The following is an 18,059-nucleotide window of genomic DNA, read 5'->3' as shown; positions in this document are numbered from 1 at the left end:
AAGAGAAGGAATCTGATAAGCAAGTTTGTCAATGGAGGATGGCTGACTTAAAATATTTGATTCCTTTTGTGTGTATCAGTACTCTGAGATCTTATTATTCCCCTCATTTTCCTACTTACTGAGGCATAACTTCTAGAGATTTGATACAAAATGGAAATAAATAACCTGCGTATATTATGGGATCATAAACAGCACTGGCCAAAATAAAACAAAATAATAAACAGCAGTTATATCAAATAGCCTGAGCTCTTGATAGCCAGCAATATCTACCACTGCTATTTTTGATTCCTGATCTTGCTTAGGACTAGAGATGCATATAAATGACAACTAAAATGCCTACCATTGTTGGAGCAGCAAGAAGACAATTAGGTGACACGGATATAGCTTCACATCTCTTAGAATTGTCTGATTGGCTGTGACAGCTTCAGATGAAAGACAAAATGGACCTATATATTCCTAAACAGGTATTAGCTCAGGTACATAGCATGGAGCGTGCTCCCGTCAGAACGATGATCTGCTCATGAGCCCATTTGCACTGCAGTGCAGTTACTACGGCAGTGCCGTTTCCGCTCTGCAGACTGTCAGGGCCCTGTCCTCATCTGCCGAAGTCTAGCTTCCTAAGAGGCAGCCAGCAACGAAGTGAAAACTTAAAGGGATTTGGTAATATCAAAATGTATCACGCAAATGTGATGCCAATACTTATTCTTGGGCTTTATTACTGAAAAAAACAGCTCGCTAAAAATAAAGTCCCCACAATCCTGTAGTCAAGTCACTTCCTGCATCTGCCAAGTGATACTAAATCTAATCTTGGAAAAGCCTTTTCACTTGCACATTCTTGACATATTCCAATCTTGTCATGGTGAGAGTAGATTGTGTTTATGTTGGTTGTGCCTTTGTAACATAGTCAGCCCTTGTTTTTGAACACATTGCTTTCCTGAAGACTGTACCTTAGGATATATTGCCACTAAATGAAACCTTGCTGGCTAGACACCGTTGCCATCACTGATACAGATTTCATGAGAAGCTGTTTAATGACCAGAGAAAGTTGATAGAAACTGATGAATAGGTATTTTGAGACTCAGGTGGGCAGAGGAGGGAGAGTGCTAAGTAACAAAAAGTGAACTTTAATTTCTGATCAAACGTCCACTTTAGATAAATGGTGGAACAGGTGCTTAGATGCTTTGTAACGTGGGTGATGCCAGCCTCAGAACAGGTAAGCAAGTCCCATCTTCAAACACAGCCTTGATTTATTTTGATCTTGTTTTTATAGGGAGTGTTCACCTTTTGTACTGAAAATGCCTAGTATATAGTAGGTGCTCCATAAATGCTTTCCAAATTGAAACCATGAAATCCTTTACAATCTTTAACCTTTTCATGATGGACCAGTCACATTTTTTTTAACTCATGTTCAGAAACTTATATGTTTTTATGGCTTTGTCTTTAAGGAATATAACCCAAATTCCTAAGCAATTATGTGAGAAATTCACTAGTATGATGTATTTTGAAATTTCAGTATACATCCAAAAACCTGGTTTCTAAAATTTTAACTGTCTAGATTTACTGTAATGGTTAGAAGAAAGTAAGATTCTAAAACTTTTTCTTTAGTTGCTTTGGATATGCAAATTGACAGCCCAAATAATGAAAGCAGGCAAATAAAGCTTAGAGTAATAATAGGAGTTAACTTTTATGGCTTATTTTTTCTAGGCCTCACACTGTGCTAAGTGCTTTACAGATAACTTATTTAAACCTCATAGCAACAGTTCAGGTTAGTTACTATGATTCTGTCTGATTTACAGGTGAGGAAATTGATGCTTAGAGAGGTTAAGTAATACGTCCAAGGTTAGCTCACTGGTTAGTGAGGCAGCTGACATTCAAACACAGGCATTCCAGCTCCAGACCGAATGCTCTTAACCATTATGCATATTGCATGAACAAAATCAAATAGAAACACGAGTCAGGTACACGGAATAATAACGAAAGTGTTGTTGTTAGGTGCTGCCAAGTTATTTCCGACTCATGGTGACGCTATCTATGTACAATAGAACGAAACACTGCCCAGCCCTTCACCTCCTCACAATCGTTGTTATGCTTGAGCCCATTGTGGCAGCCACTGTGTCAATCCATCTCATTGAGGGTCTTCCTCTTTTTTGGTGACCCTCTACTTTACCAAACATGATGTCCTTCTCCAGGGACTGGTCCCCCCCAATAACATGTTCAATGTGTGAGAGATGAAGTCTTGCCATCCTTGCTTCTAATGAGCATTCTGGCTGTACTTCTTAATTAAAGTGTTAGGTCATATTATTTCAAAGATCCAGGTTTTTGGGGAAAAATAAATTGTTTAACAATGGTAATTAAATTTTTAAGGTACCCTGCCCTGAGAGAAATCGTATAGCATAAATATAGTTTTACATCATTTAGGAACTTGTCTGATTCAAGACTGTAACCTCAGGAAAAAAAGGGCTAAAGGTAATAACATGCTTATAAGTAGTTCTTTGCTGAGAAGTATATGTGCTAAATGGTAGCCTTTTATTTAATCCCTTCCCTTCTATCTCCCTAACTATTGCCATAGGGGCCCTGGTGGTGCAGCGATTAAGAGCTTGGCTGCTGACCAAAAGATTGGAAATTTGAATCCACCAGCCCCTCCTTGAAAACCCTGTGGGGCAGTTCTACTCTGTCCTATAAGGTGGCTATAAGTCAGTCATTTTTTTTTAACTATTGCCATAATTTAACACCTGTTACCTAGACTGTCATAGCAGCCTCCAAATGGTATTTCCTCACCAGTTTGTTTGCCACACTCTTGCCAGAGATATCTTTACACACACACACCCCACACACTCATACACACAGACACACTATGATATAAAGTTTCTCCTTATTAAGAACAATAGGATTGTTCTCAATCTTATTTTGGGTTATATACCCCATTGATCATCAGTGAAAACTATGGAATCTCTCCTAGTAGGATACACGTTATACACACCACTTAATATTTTTTGGCATTTTTTTAAAAGGGTTTTCAAAAATTTGTCTCATCACCTTATATCCTATGATTTATGCCATCAAATACTCTGTACTCTGGGTCAATTAAAAAACCAAAAAATAAACCCATTGCTGACTAGTCGGTTCTGACTCATAGTGACCCTATAGCACAAAGTAGAACTTCCCCATAGGATTTCCATGGAGTGGCTGGTGGATTTGAACTGCTGACCTTTTGGTTAGCAGCCAAGCTCTACTGTACCACCAGGGCTCCAGCTTCATTAAACTTCTGATTTCTCACGCTTGGAATGTTCTCGAGGTCCTCTTTGGCTGAAGTCTTATGCTGGAATAAAGGAAGAGCTTATGATGTAGCTGTCACAGACAGCCCAGGATTCAAACCTACTTATACAAGCTTGAGAATATTACTTAGCTGATTAGAATTTCTATTTCATCACCCATAAAATGAGGGTGGTAACATATTTATTTTATGGAGTTTTTATAAAGAATAAATGAATGTAAAGTGCAGAGTACTCAGCAAATACACGTTTCTATCTTCAGTCAAGATGTCACCTTGAGGACTAAGTTGCACATGACACAAGCAATGGTATTTTAATTGCCTCATATGCATGCAAAAGATGGGTAATGGATAAGGAATACCGAAGAAGAATTGACACATTTGAATTATGGTGTTGGCAAAGAATATTGAATATACCATAGACTGCCAGAAGAACAAACACATGCGTCTTGGAAGAAGTACAGCCAGGATGCTTCTTAGAAGAGAAGATGGCGAGACTTTGTCTCATGTACTTTGGACATGTTATCAGTAGAGACCAGTCCTTGGGGGACATCATGCTTGGTAAAGCAGAGGAAGGCCCTCAATGAGAGGGACTGACACAGTGGCCGCTACAATGGGCTCAAACATAGCAAAGATTGTGAGGACGGTACAGGAATAGGCAGTGCTTTGTTCTGTTGTACATAGCGTCGCTATGTACAACACTGAGTCGCTATGTAAAATACAGGGTTGTTCTAAGTTGGAAGTGACTCGATGGCACCTAACAACAACAATAATCTTCAAACCCAGATCAGTTACCCCTTTCTTTGTGATTCCTGACAACACCTCACCCCTCACCAGCCCCCCCCCCGCCACCCCAGCTAGTTGATTTCAGGTTTTCTGTCTGTTCTCCCACAGCACCCAGGGAAATTGCTTCTAAAATTGTAGCATTGCTTAACATTTATCTGTCTCTTTTCTGTTTCTCAAACTAGACCGGTAGTTCTTAACCCAGGCTGTATATTCAAATGAAGCTCTTAAGAGAATACCCTGCTTGGCCCAATTATATCAGACTCTGGTCTGGTAGACAGTGAGGCTTTTAAAGTTCCCCAGATGATTTTAATACACAGGCCTACACCGTAGGGTTTTGAGGGCAGGGGTTCATTTGTGAAGCCCCACTGCCGTCACGCAGCCTAGCACAGAGTAAGCGTTCGGCAAGTGCCAGTAGATGGAAGGAGTAGCGTGATGGCCAACTTGCCACATCTTCTCAATACGCATCTGATAAACTTCAACCCGTTTGCTTATGAAAATGTGACATTCAGATTTAACCTCTGCTTAGTAAATTTACATTCGTACAATGGTATCTACTGCCTGAACAGATAAATGCTTTTAAGTTTTCTCAAAATCTAGATACTGTTTCAGTGACTTCCTATCTACACATTTACGTGTTTAGTTTTTTTGTTGGTGTCGTTTTCTTTTCATTCTTTTGAGTCTCAAAGTCCTATTAGCTAGGAGGTTTTAACCTATAAATCTGTTGAAGGATGCCCAAAAAACTAAAGCAGAAATTAGCAGCCTACTTTCTATTATAAGATTTCTTATTGTCAGACTGCTGTATATAATCCTATCGCTTCTAGCATTTGTTTGTTGCCTTCCTCTCGAAGTATCTACGCAGGTTTTTATTTAACCTTCCTGTGTTCTTTGTTGTTCAGTGACCCATAGATAATTGTGCTTAGCTGTAAAAATATACTCAGTACCTTGAAAGAAGAAAAAGCAAGGGGCTAATGGAATTAAAAGTAATAGCTCCAGCAATTTGTTGAAATTAACTTTTTCCCATTATGCCTGGTATTGCTTCTTTCCTGAATGCTAAAAAGAAGCTGATTATATATATATATGCTTAAAATGTTTCTTTTCATATGATGAGTAGTGTCAGAACACTATGCCTAGGAAAATAAGCTTTCTTACCTAAATGAGAAAGATTTATCAGTTTATTTTCAGTAGGATTCCATTTCAGGATAGTCTCTACAGACCAAGCTGAAGGGTGGGTAAGGTAAACTGGTTCCTATCTTGACTGATAAGGAGGATCATGACTTCATTACCTCAGCTCTGGCCTAGAAATTGAAATGTTTTCAGCTTAACAAAAAGAAAGAAAATACATTATTAACATGTCTCTAACTGTTGGGGGATCTCAGCAGTGGAAATGCACAGGTTACATATATTTTATTGCAATAAAAGTGGTCTATCCTGGACAATATTACCATATTTAATTTCTGTACAATATTATTTTCTTTTAGGTAATCAGCTCTGATACTGGGTCTACTGTTTCCTTCTGGATGATAGACACTGGGCAGAAAATCAAACAGTTTACTGGTTGCCATGGCGATGCAGAAATCAGCACTATGGCCCTAGATGCAAATGAGACACGGCTTTTGACTGGCAGCACAGATGGGACTGTAAAGGTGTGAACACAGTGATGCTTTTCTATGCAGATACGAGGGGGCTGAAATATTGCGTGAGGAGACAGAGCTCTAGCTGTACTTGGTTTTGCCTTTTTGGGCTTACAAGAAGAGAGCTAAATAACCCAAACTATCTGATAAGAAAGCTGTTAGGAAAATAAGCCTCTTTGGAAAAATGAATACATGATTTTTCCGAATAAAGTATTTAGAATAAAAACATAACTTGGCTTACTTCTTTCAAAAAACGTTTTCCTGAGTACTGGATAAAAAACTACTTTGAAGAATAGGAAGCCTGAATATTTCTCATGTGTGTCATCTAACATCTCTAAGTTTTCTTCTTCTTAGTTCATAAAATGAGAAGTCAGGGCCACTAAGTAAATATTTAAAAATGGCATAAATGCAAATTTTTCAGAAAATGAGCATTTTGTATTCAACCTGGTTTGTAGTTTGCACTTATGCTATGTAAGAAGTGAAGACAGTGAAGAAGGCAAGTAAAAACACAAAAATCATAATCTTATTTATTATCCACCTTAACATGGGGGGGGGTTGCCATGAGTTGGGAGCTAACAAGAACAACCTAAAACTATGTTTCTAGTGTTCTTATTTTGTAACTGTTATTGATTTCTTCTCAAAGAAAGGTGCTATTTTAGTTTACAAAAGTGATAAAATGTTCATGCAAAGGAAGGTACTTGCTATCTGAAATGATGCCCATCTCTGTTCCTGGAGCCTTGAGAGTGATGATTGGATTGGATTTGGCTTGTGACCTTGATTGGAGATGGCTTGTGACCTTGAAGCAAGATAAGGCAATTTCCAGATAAGCACTGAGTGGTTCTCAAACCTCTGTCACAACTGGGGTCAGAAGGGTAGTAGAGGTACCTTCCATGGTGGGGTGTGTGATGCATTCAGGCAGGCTGCAGGGGAGGGTCATTGAAAGCTATCTGGACAGGTAGGTAGAACATCCTAGAAATTGGCAGCTGTCAGAGTGAGGGAGGTGCTATGGTAGATTGCAGAGAGAACCTCCAGAGATCAGCAGAGCTTGGCCTCTGAGAAGGTTAATGGAATGAAGTATGGACTTGGAACTTGGGTTTAAGTGAAATAATCTAGTTCATGAGAAAACAGCAAGATGAATGAAGGTTCTGGGAGAGCCCAATTCCAATAGTTAAGGTGGAATAAAGCAAGAATAACTGGAGATGCAGAATTATACGGTGGCTTCAGGGAGAGCCAGTACCCCATTTAGCAGGCCTGTGGTGTGAGACTTGACTAAACAATGATGGACTGGATTAGCACGCTTCTCTTTACTCATATTTCCAAAAATAACTGATTCCAGGGCAGGGCACAACCTGTAGATGCTTGTTAAAATGGTCCCAGCTAATGGAATTGGTGGGATCTGTGCACAGTCAGATCTTTATTTGTGGGTATTATTTTAGGTGGACTTCCTAGAGCCAGGTATAAAAGAGAACAAAGTGATATGAGTAAAGAGTGTGTGTGCTCCTCAATGTCTCAGCTTAAGCCTTGGCATCTTAAAGTTAATGTGAAGTTAGTAGTATAATCACTGCTTTTGAAGGTGCATTTGTCTTTATCACAACAGCACAAGACTCGGAAATCTGTACCTTCTCCTCAGGACACAAAATCAGGGTTGAGCTGCTCCGGCCATATTCTATGAAGAAACAAGAATGAACGACATTTTCCAATCTCATTTATATTTTAAAATCCAAAATCAGTACTTAAGTAATCAAAGACTTAAAGTTATTGCCCTATTTATCACGGTTTTGAAGGATCTGTTTTTAAATGAATGGTTTTGAATTGTTAATATAAGCATACAATGCAAATTTTGAAAGATAAAAAGGTAAGAGTGAAAAAACTCTCTTCCATCCCTTTCCTGGCTCCTTCCTGGAGGATATTACTGTTACTGGTTTCTTGTGCATCGTTCTAGAGATGACTTTGAGAATCATTTATTTTTCAAAGGCAGCTCTTCTGAATTTTGCTTTTTTTTTGTCTTGGATTTTTCTGTCTTGGGCTTTGATTCATATCGGTGAATATAATAATAATAACCACAACAACAAGAAGAATAATGCTAAACCAAAACCCAGTGCCATCGAGTCGATGCCGACTCATGACTAACTTTTATTGCATGCTTGCTGTGTGCCATGCACTCACTGTTCTAAGCACTTTACGTGTACACACACACGCACACACATCCATAAGGCTGGTATTATTATTATCCTGAAGAAGTCAAGCAACTTGCTCAAGTTTCCATAGCTGCTTGAGTTCTGACAGAATCTAGAAATGTGGAGATGACTTATTCTTCTTAATGGCTGCATTATATTCTACTTTATAGATATTCCATAATCTTCTTGCTCAGTCCCTCCTTAATGACCATTTTACATTGATTCAAACCGTTAGCTTTTATAAATAACGCTCAAGAATATCCTTGAATATATGTCATGTCATGTATATGAGTGTACCGGTGGGGTGATTTTCTAGAAGTTGAATTTTTGAGTCAAAGCACATATGCATTTTTGATTTGATAGATAAGGCCGATTTGCCTTCCATGAATGATGCACCAACAACATTTAGTGTAGTAGGATTTCGTTTTAAGTGTTAGTGTTCTAATGATGTCTCTCTCAGAGTAGACACATCAGACTTAAGGACTCACCCCACTGCCTGAGAAGGTAAACTAAAACTGCTCGTGTCTTCTGCACGACTGGGTCCGGCACCCACTAGCAACAGAAGGTTTTGTAGGTAGAAGATAGGAAAGCTAGTACATGATGACTAGGCTTCAGGCCCTGTTAATAGACGCTTAATCCTCTGATCATCCCTGAGAAGTTAGACTCCTGTGTCACAAATGAGGAACTGGAAATATATGGAGATTAAGTAAGCAATGTAGTGCCACACAATGAGAAAAAGAATTAGGACTTCGATAGGCTCCAAAATGTTGCTTTTTTCGTGAGTTTATATTACCTCACCCTTAGAAATATGAATTTACTTATAGCCTTTGAATCAATGATTATTTTAAGTGACTGAGAGATTCCCAAGCAGAGTAATAAATATAATGGTTAAATATAAATGGTAAGAGGATTTTCTTTAATCAATACATAGCTTAAATGAATCAATCTTAGTCCAGAATGTAAACACAAAGGTTTAAAACAATCCTATTACATGGTGTTTTCTATCATTGAATGTTCTACCTCAAAAGCAATTTTAATTATTTTTCTTAAAGATATGGGACTTCAATGGATATTGTCACCACACACTAAATGTTGGGCAAGACGGAGCTGTGGATATTTCACAGATCCTGGTTCTTAAGAAGACTGTACTGGTTACTGGCTGGGAAAGGTATGCTTTGCTTCACACAAAACCGTAGTCAATTTTTTTTTTTTTAATTTGAATCAAAATCTGAAAGAAAAAGAACATAGAAATAAATCTTGACTGATTCTGAGTTATTAATTGGCTGGTGACCTAGTGAAGTGAAACTTTAGTTGAAATTGACTGAATGCTAGGTGAACAGAGTATTATAAGATCTCATAGCTTGAGGGGCTTTGAGAAGCACTATAGGGTTGTCACCGCAAATTGCGGGTTAGAGCCACCTGCCGCAAAGCCAACACTGAGACAGGAGGAGGTAAGCAGTAAGAAGGATTTATTGAATACTGGTATTCAAGAGACAGAGGGGGTTAAACTTCTCCCAAATTCTCTCTGCCCTAAAGGGTTGATGGGAGGGTTTTATACAGGAAAGATCACAGTTACCTAAAGTTTTGAACACGTAGTCCACAGATGGTCGTATACATCACAAAACAACTACAAAAACTCTTTATTAAACTAAAGATAAACGTGTCAGGCACCTTGGACTCTAATCAGTATATTTATAAAGGGCTGAAAAACTCTCATAAGAATCTCTCGGCTGGTGGGGCTGTTTTGCCAAGTCCACTGTGGCCGAGATAGGGAGCAAGAAAGAAAACTTTCTTGTCGGTTTGCAGGCTGAAGGCCATTTCTCAAGAGAACAAAGAAAGGAGAAGAGACACCAAGGCCACAGGAGCTGAGATAGCTCCGCACCCCTTTGGAAGAGACTAGGGCAGCTGGTGCAATTAAAAAAATGTTTAAAGATTACTTAGAGCATCATTATGGCGTTAGTCATGTCAACCTCTCAATCGTCTATTTCGAATAGGAGAAAATATGTTGTAAGGTATTAGGGTGTTTGTTACGTTTAAGAGCAGAACAGGCTGCTGAGCTATATTTTGAACAGAGCCTTTTCTATGGCATTGTATAAGCACTAGAAAAATTAAAGTGTAATATGTTTTCAAAATATATTGTTTATAAATTGAACAGTTCACAAAAATCTATATTTCCAAGACCAGAGATTAATCACAGCTTATACAGCTATATTAAAACAAATGAGAAAATATATTCTCCCTAATATTAAAACACTGAAGAAAAAGCATTTTCACTACTTTAGGGTTTCCTCCTGGGTTTGGGGATTTGTCTTTTTCTTTATCCACTCCGTATAGAGATGTAATACCACTTCCTGAGTGTTACCTCCAAAAGTCTCCCAAATTTTATTGCCAATAAACTCTTCCTGTGCACATTACATTCCCCCAGCTGTAAAGGAAACTCATTCCTTCTTCTTTTGTTACTGATTTTAAACCACAGCACAGGAAGGAAATAGCCCACTGACTTCTGTGCTAGCGCCTCCTTCGTGTCAGTGCAGAGAAGAGCCTTTCACAGCCTACTTACTGGTCTCAAGGAGTTAATCTTTCATTTCATTAAAAGGAAAATCACTTCACCTTTCTTTTTCCTGAAAGAACCAAGAGATCATAAATAGGGCCTTTTCTATGGCATTGTATAAGCACTAGAAAAATTAAAGTGTGATATGTTTTCAAAATATATTGTTTATAAATTGAACAGTTCACAAAAATATATCTCTAATAGGCAATTTGCCTGACCTTATTTACTTTTTTTTTTTTGTATTTACTATAAAATTATGATCTTACTGGTTTGAAAAAAAAGGTTTGAAGCTAGGATTAAATCAGATTTTATATCTCAAAAACTAGCAGCATGCTTGGGAGTTTTTTTATCAATCATAGAAAAGGCTTTTCTTCTAATGCTTTTTTCAAATACGTGTATACAAACTAACAGCGCCACATGCAGCTTAGTTTTCAGGGAAAGTTTGACTAAAAGGAAAGAAAGTACTGTATGAATTAGTCTACTTGTTAATAAGAATTAGTTCTATCATCCTCGCCTTTGAAAGACAAGGCTTCTTCACATCCCTGGGAGCAATCATGATCCATTAGCGACTCATAACAACTCCAACAGTCTATGGTCTAATGATCTCTATAATTAGGCTGTGGCAATGAATAAGTTTAATTTTCCAATATCATAGCGGGGTAGATTTGTAGTACCCAGCTGATCCAATTTAAATTTTGAACATAACAGAGAAGAATTTTAAAAATTTAAAAAATTACTCAGTGTAACTCAAAAGTTGGCGACACCATTTTCTTAATTAGATATTTAGATAGAATTTAGTTTAAGTATAATTTAGAAATTAGCATAAAAATATGATTTTTCGATTGTTTAAAGGGGAAATTTAAAAGATTAGATGTATAGAGTCATCTAAAAATATTTTAAAGGAGCATCTGATTTTCTATGTCAGTGGGTGGTTACTTTCTATAAATCTTGAGGAGGAAGTTTTGGAAAGACTGGAATGAGAATAAGAGAAATTATTGCTCCTCCCATCCTCTTCCATCTTATTCCATCTTCTACGTGTTTGTCAGGACTTGAAGCCATTAGTTGGAATTGAAATTTGAATTAATACATTCTCAGATATATTATTTTACTTTTATATTGGTGAATTTAAAAACTAAATTTCCTAAGTCAGAGACTTTATGCTAGGGTAAGTTTTGCAAGATCTGATACAGAGTTCTTTTTACCAAGTGGCATTTAACAAAAAGATATCAGGGCAGGGTGGGAGGAAAGTTGGGGAAGGAGAGACCATTAAGCCAACTCCTTAATAGTTCAATGATTAGGGAGGAAATAGCTGGAAGATTCAAAGTCAGCTTATTACTCTTTCTTTAAAACCCAGAGGGAGGCTTTGTTAAGTGGTAGCTTTAACTTCAGGCTCTATCTACATGAAGAGATTGGTTTGATAATTTTGTCCAGGTTGGAACAGAATTTACATGTATTGAATGAAGTACTAAATCTACCATCTGATTTATTTTTTTATTAGAAAGAGCTGATATTTAGAGTGCTGTGTAGCATTAGGTACTTTACATACACTAATTTAATCCATACCTTCATCTTGGACGGTAGGTAATATTTTACCGATACTTTAAATGTCTGCCTTCAGCTCTTATCTCTCTTCAAAGCTTACTTATCCATTTACTTGCTAGAGCTGTCTGACTGCAATTCCAAATTTAGTATGTTTTAAACAGAATTCATTATTTACTTCCAGCTCCCAAACCTGCTTCATCTCTTAGATTCAGAGCCTGAGTTAACAGACAGGAAGCCAGACGTCCACCTCAGCTGTCCTTTCTCATCCACCTTCAGAACCAAATAGTCACTAAGTCTTATCTGTTTTAAAAAAAAGTTTCTAAAAATTTCTAACCCTGTTCCCACTGCAACTACAACTGTATTATTCAGAGCAGCATTTCTACCTGGATGAATGTCACAGCCCCCTAATTTGTCCTTTCCTCCAGTCATGTCCAGTCCTCACCCCTGACATAGATTCTGCACACTGTAGCTATGATGACTTTCCTCTATAATGCATATTTCTCTATGTCACTTCTTTGCTTAAAATTTTTCAAGAGTGTTTTCAAAATAAATCTAGGCTCCACTGGCCTGGACCTATTCTCTAGTTTCATTTTCAGTCATTCTTGTGTAGAGTTCTAAACTCTGTCAATAGCAACCTGCTCATAGGGTGTTGCCATATAAACGATACCGTTTCACACACTCATGCCTTTCCCATTTCCCTTACCTAGAAATCCCTTTCAACACTTATTTTTCATCTGGGTGACATTTATTCCTATTTCAAGACTCATTCACATATCTCTTCCACCAGTATGTCGCCCTTAACTCCCAGGATGGAAATTTGTCCCCTCTTTTTGTCTTTGTGCTCTCTAACATCCTGTGCTTAGCAATACACACACACACACCTGATGCTTATCAGATGCTCAATGATATTTGTCGAATGGCTTAATTAATGTTTGTTGAATAGACAGGGAAACTGAGCATTAGAGAGATTAATTACCCATGGTCACACACCTAGTAAGAGACCAGCAGAATAGATATTCAAATCTATTCTCTCTTCGCAATAAACCAGAAAGCTAAGAATATTTTACAACCCTATTTTACAAGGACGGAAGCTGAGGATTGGAGAGGTCGGGTAGCCTGGCCACAGTTTCCAAGCTAGTAGGCTGCTCAGTAAGTATTCTGTGCCAAAGTTCATACTTTTCCCACCACTCCTGAGGGGACTGGTTACAAATGGAGTTATTAAATGATGGGAAGGCAACAATATTTTTTTAACAAACAATTTCACTTGGGTGAGTTGGTTATTTCCATCAAAATGAATGCACCAGTTATACTCATATGAAGAAACATACAATAAAAACAAATTATCGACTTAATAATGCCTGAAAGAATTTTGCATTTTCTTTTTCCCGTTTCCTTCCCACAAATATTTCTAAACTGCAACTAGATGAAGAGCTCTGAATTAAGAACTGCGGTAGACTGAATGTGAATGGTCATGATCTTGCTCTACGGGTATCACGTTCTACTTGGGGAGGTCAACATGGGAAATCCAGGATTTGATAAATGCTATTATAAAATGATGGTCCTAAGTAAAGCCTGAATAAGGGTGCCTGTGTTGGCTATTTAGGGTTAGGGTCATTCATGTTTAGAGAATATTTCTGTTACAAAAGGAGAATCCCAAATTAAGAACTGTTAGTTGCTATTGACTCAGTTTCAGCTCATGGTGACCCCATAGGGTTTTCAAGGCTGTGACTTTTTGGAAGCAGGTTGCTAGGCCTGTCTTCCGAGGCTTCTCTGGGTCGGTTCAAGCTGCCAGCCTTTCTGCCAATTTAGTGTTTAACCAAGGAGCCCTGATGATGCAGTGGTTAAGCACTTGGCTGCTAACCAAAAGGTCAGCAGTTTGAACTCACCAGCCGCTTTGTGGGAGAGAGATGTGGCAGTCTACTTCTGTAAAGATCTGCAGCCTTGGAAGTTCTATGGGGCAGTTCTACTCTGTCCTATAGGGTCTCTACAAGTTGGAATTTATTCAACAGCAATGGGTTAGGTTGATTCTTAGTGCTTATTCATTTGTGCCATCCAGAGACTCCTGTGAATTGACATAGGGTCTATTAAGAAAATATCTGGTTCAATGAGCTAATGTAAATAGATGTTCAGTTGAGGCAAAAGTTCGGCCATATTTACACTGGTAAAATTAAGTGCATAGTTGATCAGTATCTTCGTACTTGCTCAAAGGGCATACCTATGGCATCCCATATGTATGTTCTTGTTATTATGTGCCAGCAAGTCTATTTTGACTCATGACAACCCCATGTGACAGAGTAGAACTGTTCTATAGGGTTTCCTAGGCTGTAATCTTTACTGATGCAGATCACCAGGTCTTTCTCTTGCACAGCGGCTGGTGGGTTCCAACTGCTATCCTTTTGCTTAGCAGCCGAGTGCTTAACCACTGTACCACCAGGGCTCCTTAAATAGTTGCAGGTATAATTGATTTTTAAAAGTATTTTTTAAGTGAAATGAGATTAGGGATTTGAAGTTCCTCAGGAATATAACATCTATTACAAGATACTAAATTGTCAATAATTGCCTTACTAAGGGAATTTAATCCTAGATAACTCAGTTGGTTTCTATTATTAGGATAAGAATTGGAATAGAAATTTCCAAACTTGTGACTTACTGTAGAACAACCGTGTTGAAGATCAAGTTGGTCAGGAATGAAATTCACAGATAATCCTCACCACTAATTTTGTGATAGTTTCATTGCTCAAAAATTGACTCCACAAATTTTAGGAAAAAGAAGATAGGAAAAAGAATAAAAATAAACTGATTATATCTAACTCATTGCCTGCCTTTAGGATACTCCTTTTAAGCCTAAAACACAATGAATCCAGCAAGAATAGGTATTGACCTGTGCTGTTTGGACTAACAACATATGAATAACTAACCCTTGAGGGAGAAAATAGTTGATTGTATTCTCTCCATGATAATTTCTACATGATAAGTTTTGGTCAAAAAGTTATTTTTAGCTCATTCATCCTAGAAGAGAGCCCCCCCAACTTTATAGGTAAACAATTATTATTCTCACATCATCTAAAGTCTGAGTTAGAGATGTGATCATCTTCCCAAGATGACACAATGACTCAGTAGGAGTGCTTTCAGGATTGCAAATGCGAGGTGTGGAATAGAAAAATGATCTAATAAACTCATTCAATGTCAGAGAGAACAAGTCTCTCACACTTCAAAAATGGTCTTAAAACTGGCTCATTCTATACCTTAATTTTTCTCTTGGCAAGAGTGTGAATTAAAAAAAAACAAAAAAACTTACCCTTGAAATGGATAAAATAAGAAATACAGTTTGGATTCTCAAGGTATTTTAAGGATAACTGTCATTTAAAATGGGAGTGTCACAGTAGGTTTTAAGGGAAATGTGGCAATTAATTAGTTTATCAATATTTTGACACAGAAGGTCAAATATCAGAAGGGCTACTTTTTACACCACCTTATGAAAAGCATTTTTTGCCTTTGGGTGGTACCCCTGAATCTATCTAGTTAATATGTGCATCTTGGTGAAAAGACATTTGACATTGAATCTTGACTGAGAGATAATAGGAGAGATGTAGGATTGCCCTCTTTCATTTCCTGACCACCCTATCCTCTCCATCCCCAAAGGGTAACCTCTTCAATCAAATCTTACAACAGATAAAGAGAAAATTTTAAATATACACATATAAAGTTATTATGAGATTAAACTGCAATTTCAGAACTGCAAGCTACCATATTTATACTATCTTATGGTACTTTTCATATTAATGTTATTATTAACATTGATATTAAAACTATCAATTAAAAAATAGAATAATTCATACACTGACTCACCAAATTTTTGTTAAATGCCTATTATGTTCTAGGTACTGTTCTAGGCACTGGAGATGCAGAAAGGACAAAAAAACAAAGTTCCTGCTCCCACTGAACTTACCTATAGTAGGAGGCATAGAAAGTAAACAAATACCATACAAGCCAATGTCACATAATGATAAGTGTTATAAAGAAAAGTAACGTACGATGAGGGATGAGACTAAAGACAGTCTTTTTAGTTAGGGTGGTCAGGGAAGGCTTACTTGAGGAAGTCATATTTGATCAGATAATTTTACATTCATTCATTTGACCAATATTTATTGAACATCCAGTATGTGTAGACCACGATGCTTGCTACTATGGGGTTATAGAATAAGGCAAGATCCCTGGTTTTTAAGAACTTACCATCAAGCAGACGGGCTGTGACAATAGAACATTAAGTATCACAGGGAAAATGTGATGTAAGAGGTCAGAAGAAAGAAATATTTCTTTTAACTCTAGGTATTAAGGAAGTCTACCAGAGCAAGATGGGCCTGGAAAAATGGGTGTGTGGATAGGCAGATGTGAGTCTGTGTGTGAAAGAAAATTCATAGAGGGATGGAGGAGCTCACCATGACTGAAAACAAAGTGGCCAGAAATGTCAGGGAGCTTAGAAAGTAATAAGAATATTGTTTGGGCTGGAAAAGAAAGTATACTTCCGAAGGTTAGCCTCTGAATACCTGTAGCATCACATAACAACTCCTGCAAGCAAGTTATTTATTTGAAATCTTGTATTTTATCTTTAAAATGAAGGTGGATTTTTCATTGTATTGTACTAATTCATCTTTGCTTATTTGAATATAAAACATTTTCCCCCCAAACTCTTTGAGTAAAATTAACACTTAGGATGGTACACCGTATTTACCCTGTGGCCTTAAGTATTCCAAGTCAAATATTTAGTTCGGTGTGCATATCTTGGCTTGAAAATCAAGAGTGGGAGAATAACAAGAAATAATTTTTAAAAAGTAGATGTATTATTGGGCCCATATACTATCCAATACTGAAAACAGGCCCAAGAATTTGGAAATGCAGGAAATGGACAAGTAGTAAATGCTTTTTGAATAGGGCATTGTCCTTATCTTTGATCATGCTGTTCCCTCTGTCTAAAGAGTGTCTTTCTCTTCCATATCCTACCCATCCTTTATGGTACAGCTCAAATATTTCCCTTTCCATTCAGCCTTATATGATTTCTACACGTGGACTTTTCTAACAATTGATTAGTACTTCCTTGGTACTGACTACTGTTACCTTGTGTTTTAATCATTTCATGCTCATGTCTTCTGCAGCACTAGGAACAGAACTTCTACATAGAAAACAAGATGCTTATAGAATGAATGCATGGTCAAGGCCACAGAATGGAATGATTAATCTAGTGTAGAATGAAGGATGTCTAGTGTAGACAGGAGGCAATGAAATTGGTTGGGAGGATGTTACCATTGTTCAACCATGAGGTAGTGTCTTAGTTATCTAGTGCTGCTATAGCAGAAATACCACAAATGGATGGCTTTAACAAACAGAAGTTTATTCTGTCACAGTTTAGGAAAATTCAGGGCACCAGCTCTAGGGGAAGGCTTTCTTTCTCTGTCACCTTTGAGAGAAATTCCTTGTTTCTTTCCACATCTGTGGGCTTGGCATCCCTTGAGACCTCCATGTGTCTTGGCCTCAGTCTTCCGCTGGGTCTAGGAGGTTCTCAGTGCAGGGAACCTGGGTCCAAAGGACGCACTCCACTCCTGGCTCTTCTTTCTTGGTAGTACTGAGGTCCCCCTCACTCTGCTCACTTCTCTCTCCTTTTATCTCTTGTAAGATAAAACATAATGCAGGCCACATCCCAGGGAAACTCCCTTTACATCATGGCTGTGACCTAAACCTCATTAACATGACCTAATCCTGCCTCTTTAACATAATGGACACCTCGCTCCCAAACTGGACCATAAATATAGGTGCTGGAATTTACAACATATCACAAAATGGAGAATAACCATGCAATACTTGGAATCATGGCTTAGCCAAGTTGACGCGTATTTTGGGGGGACAAAATTCAATCCATGACAGGTAATAACCACTGAACCAGAAAACTTGTATTAGCGGTTTAAAATAAGGGAGCAGAGAATGTACAACATATTGCAGAGGTGGTATTTGATTTGACTGGGACATATAAAGACAACTGGGAGGCTAGAACATTGGCCTATTCACCGAATTATGGAATTCAGGATGGAGCTCTGATATGGAGGGAA

The 18,059-nt window shown here is 37.8% G+C and overlaps 1 protein-coding gene across 1 annotated transcript in view; it reads left to right on the top strand.

The window, feature by feature from the left end:
* The window catches only part of WDR49 (WD repeat domain 49), a 202,486-nt gene that overhangs the window by 108,314 nt on the left and 76,113 nt on the right, over positions 1–18,059 (top strand). Inside the window, exons 9-10 of the mRNA XM_003416272.3 lie at positions 5,536–5,700; positions 8,918–9,033. Of these exons, the coding sequence (XP_003416320.3) occupies positions 5,536–5,700; positions 8,918–9,033 (281 nt within the window). The remainder of the gene's footprint in view (positions 1–5,535; positions 5,701–8,917; positions 9,034–18,059) is intronic.

The sequence above is a fragment of the Loxodonta africana genome, chromosome 23 (genome assembly GCF_030014295.1).
Source record: "Loxodonta africana isolate mLoxAfr1 chromosome 23, mLoxAfr1.hap2, whole genome shotgun sequence".
Taxonomy (NCBI): Eukaryota; Metazoa; Chordata; class Mammalia; order Proboscidea; family Elephantidae; genus Loxodonta; species Loxodonta africana.
Note: the sequence above shows the minus strand (reverse complement) of the source record. Positions and strands in the feature narration are given on the sequence as shown.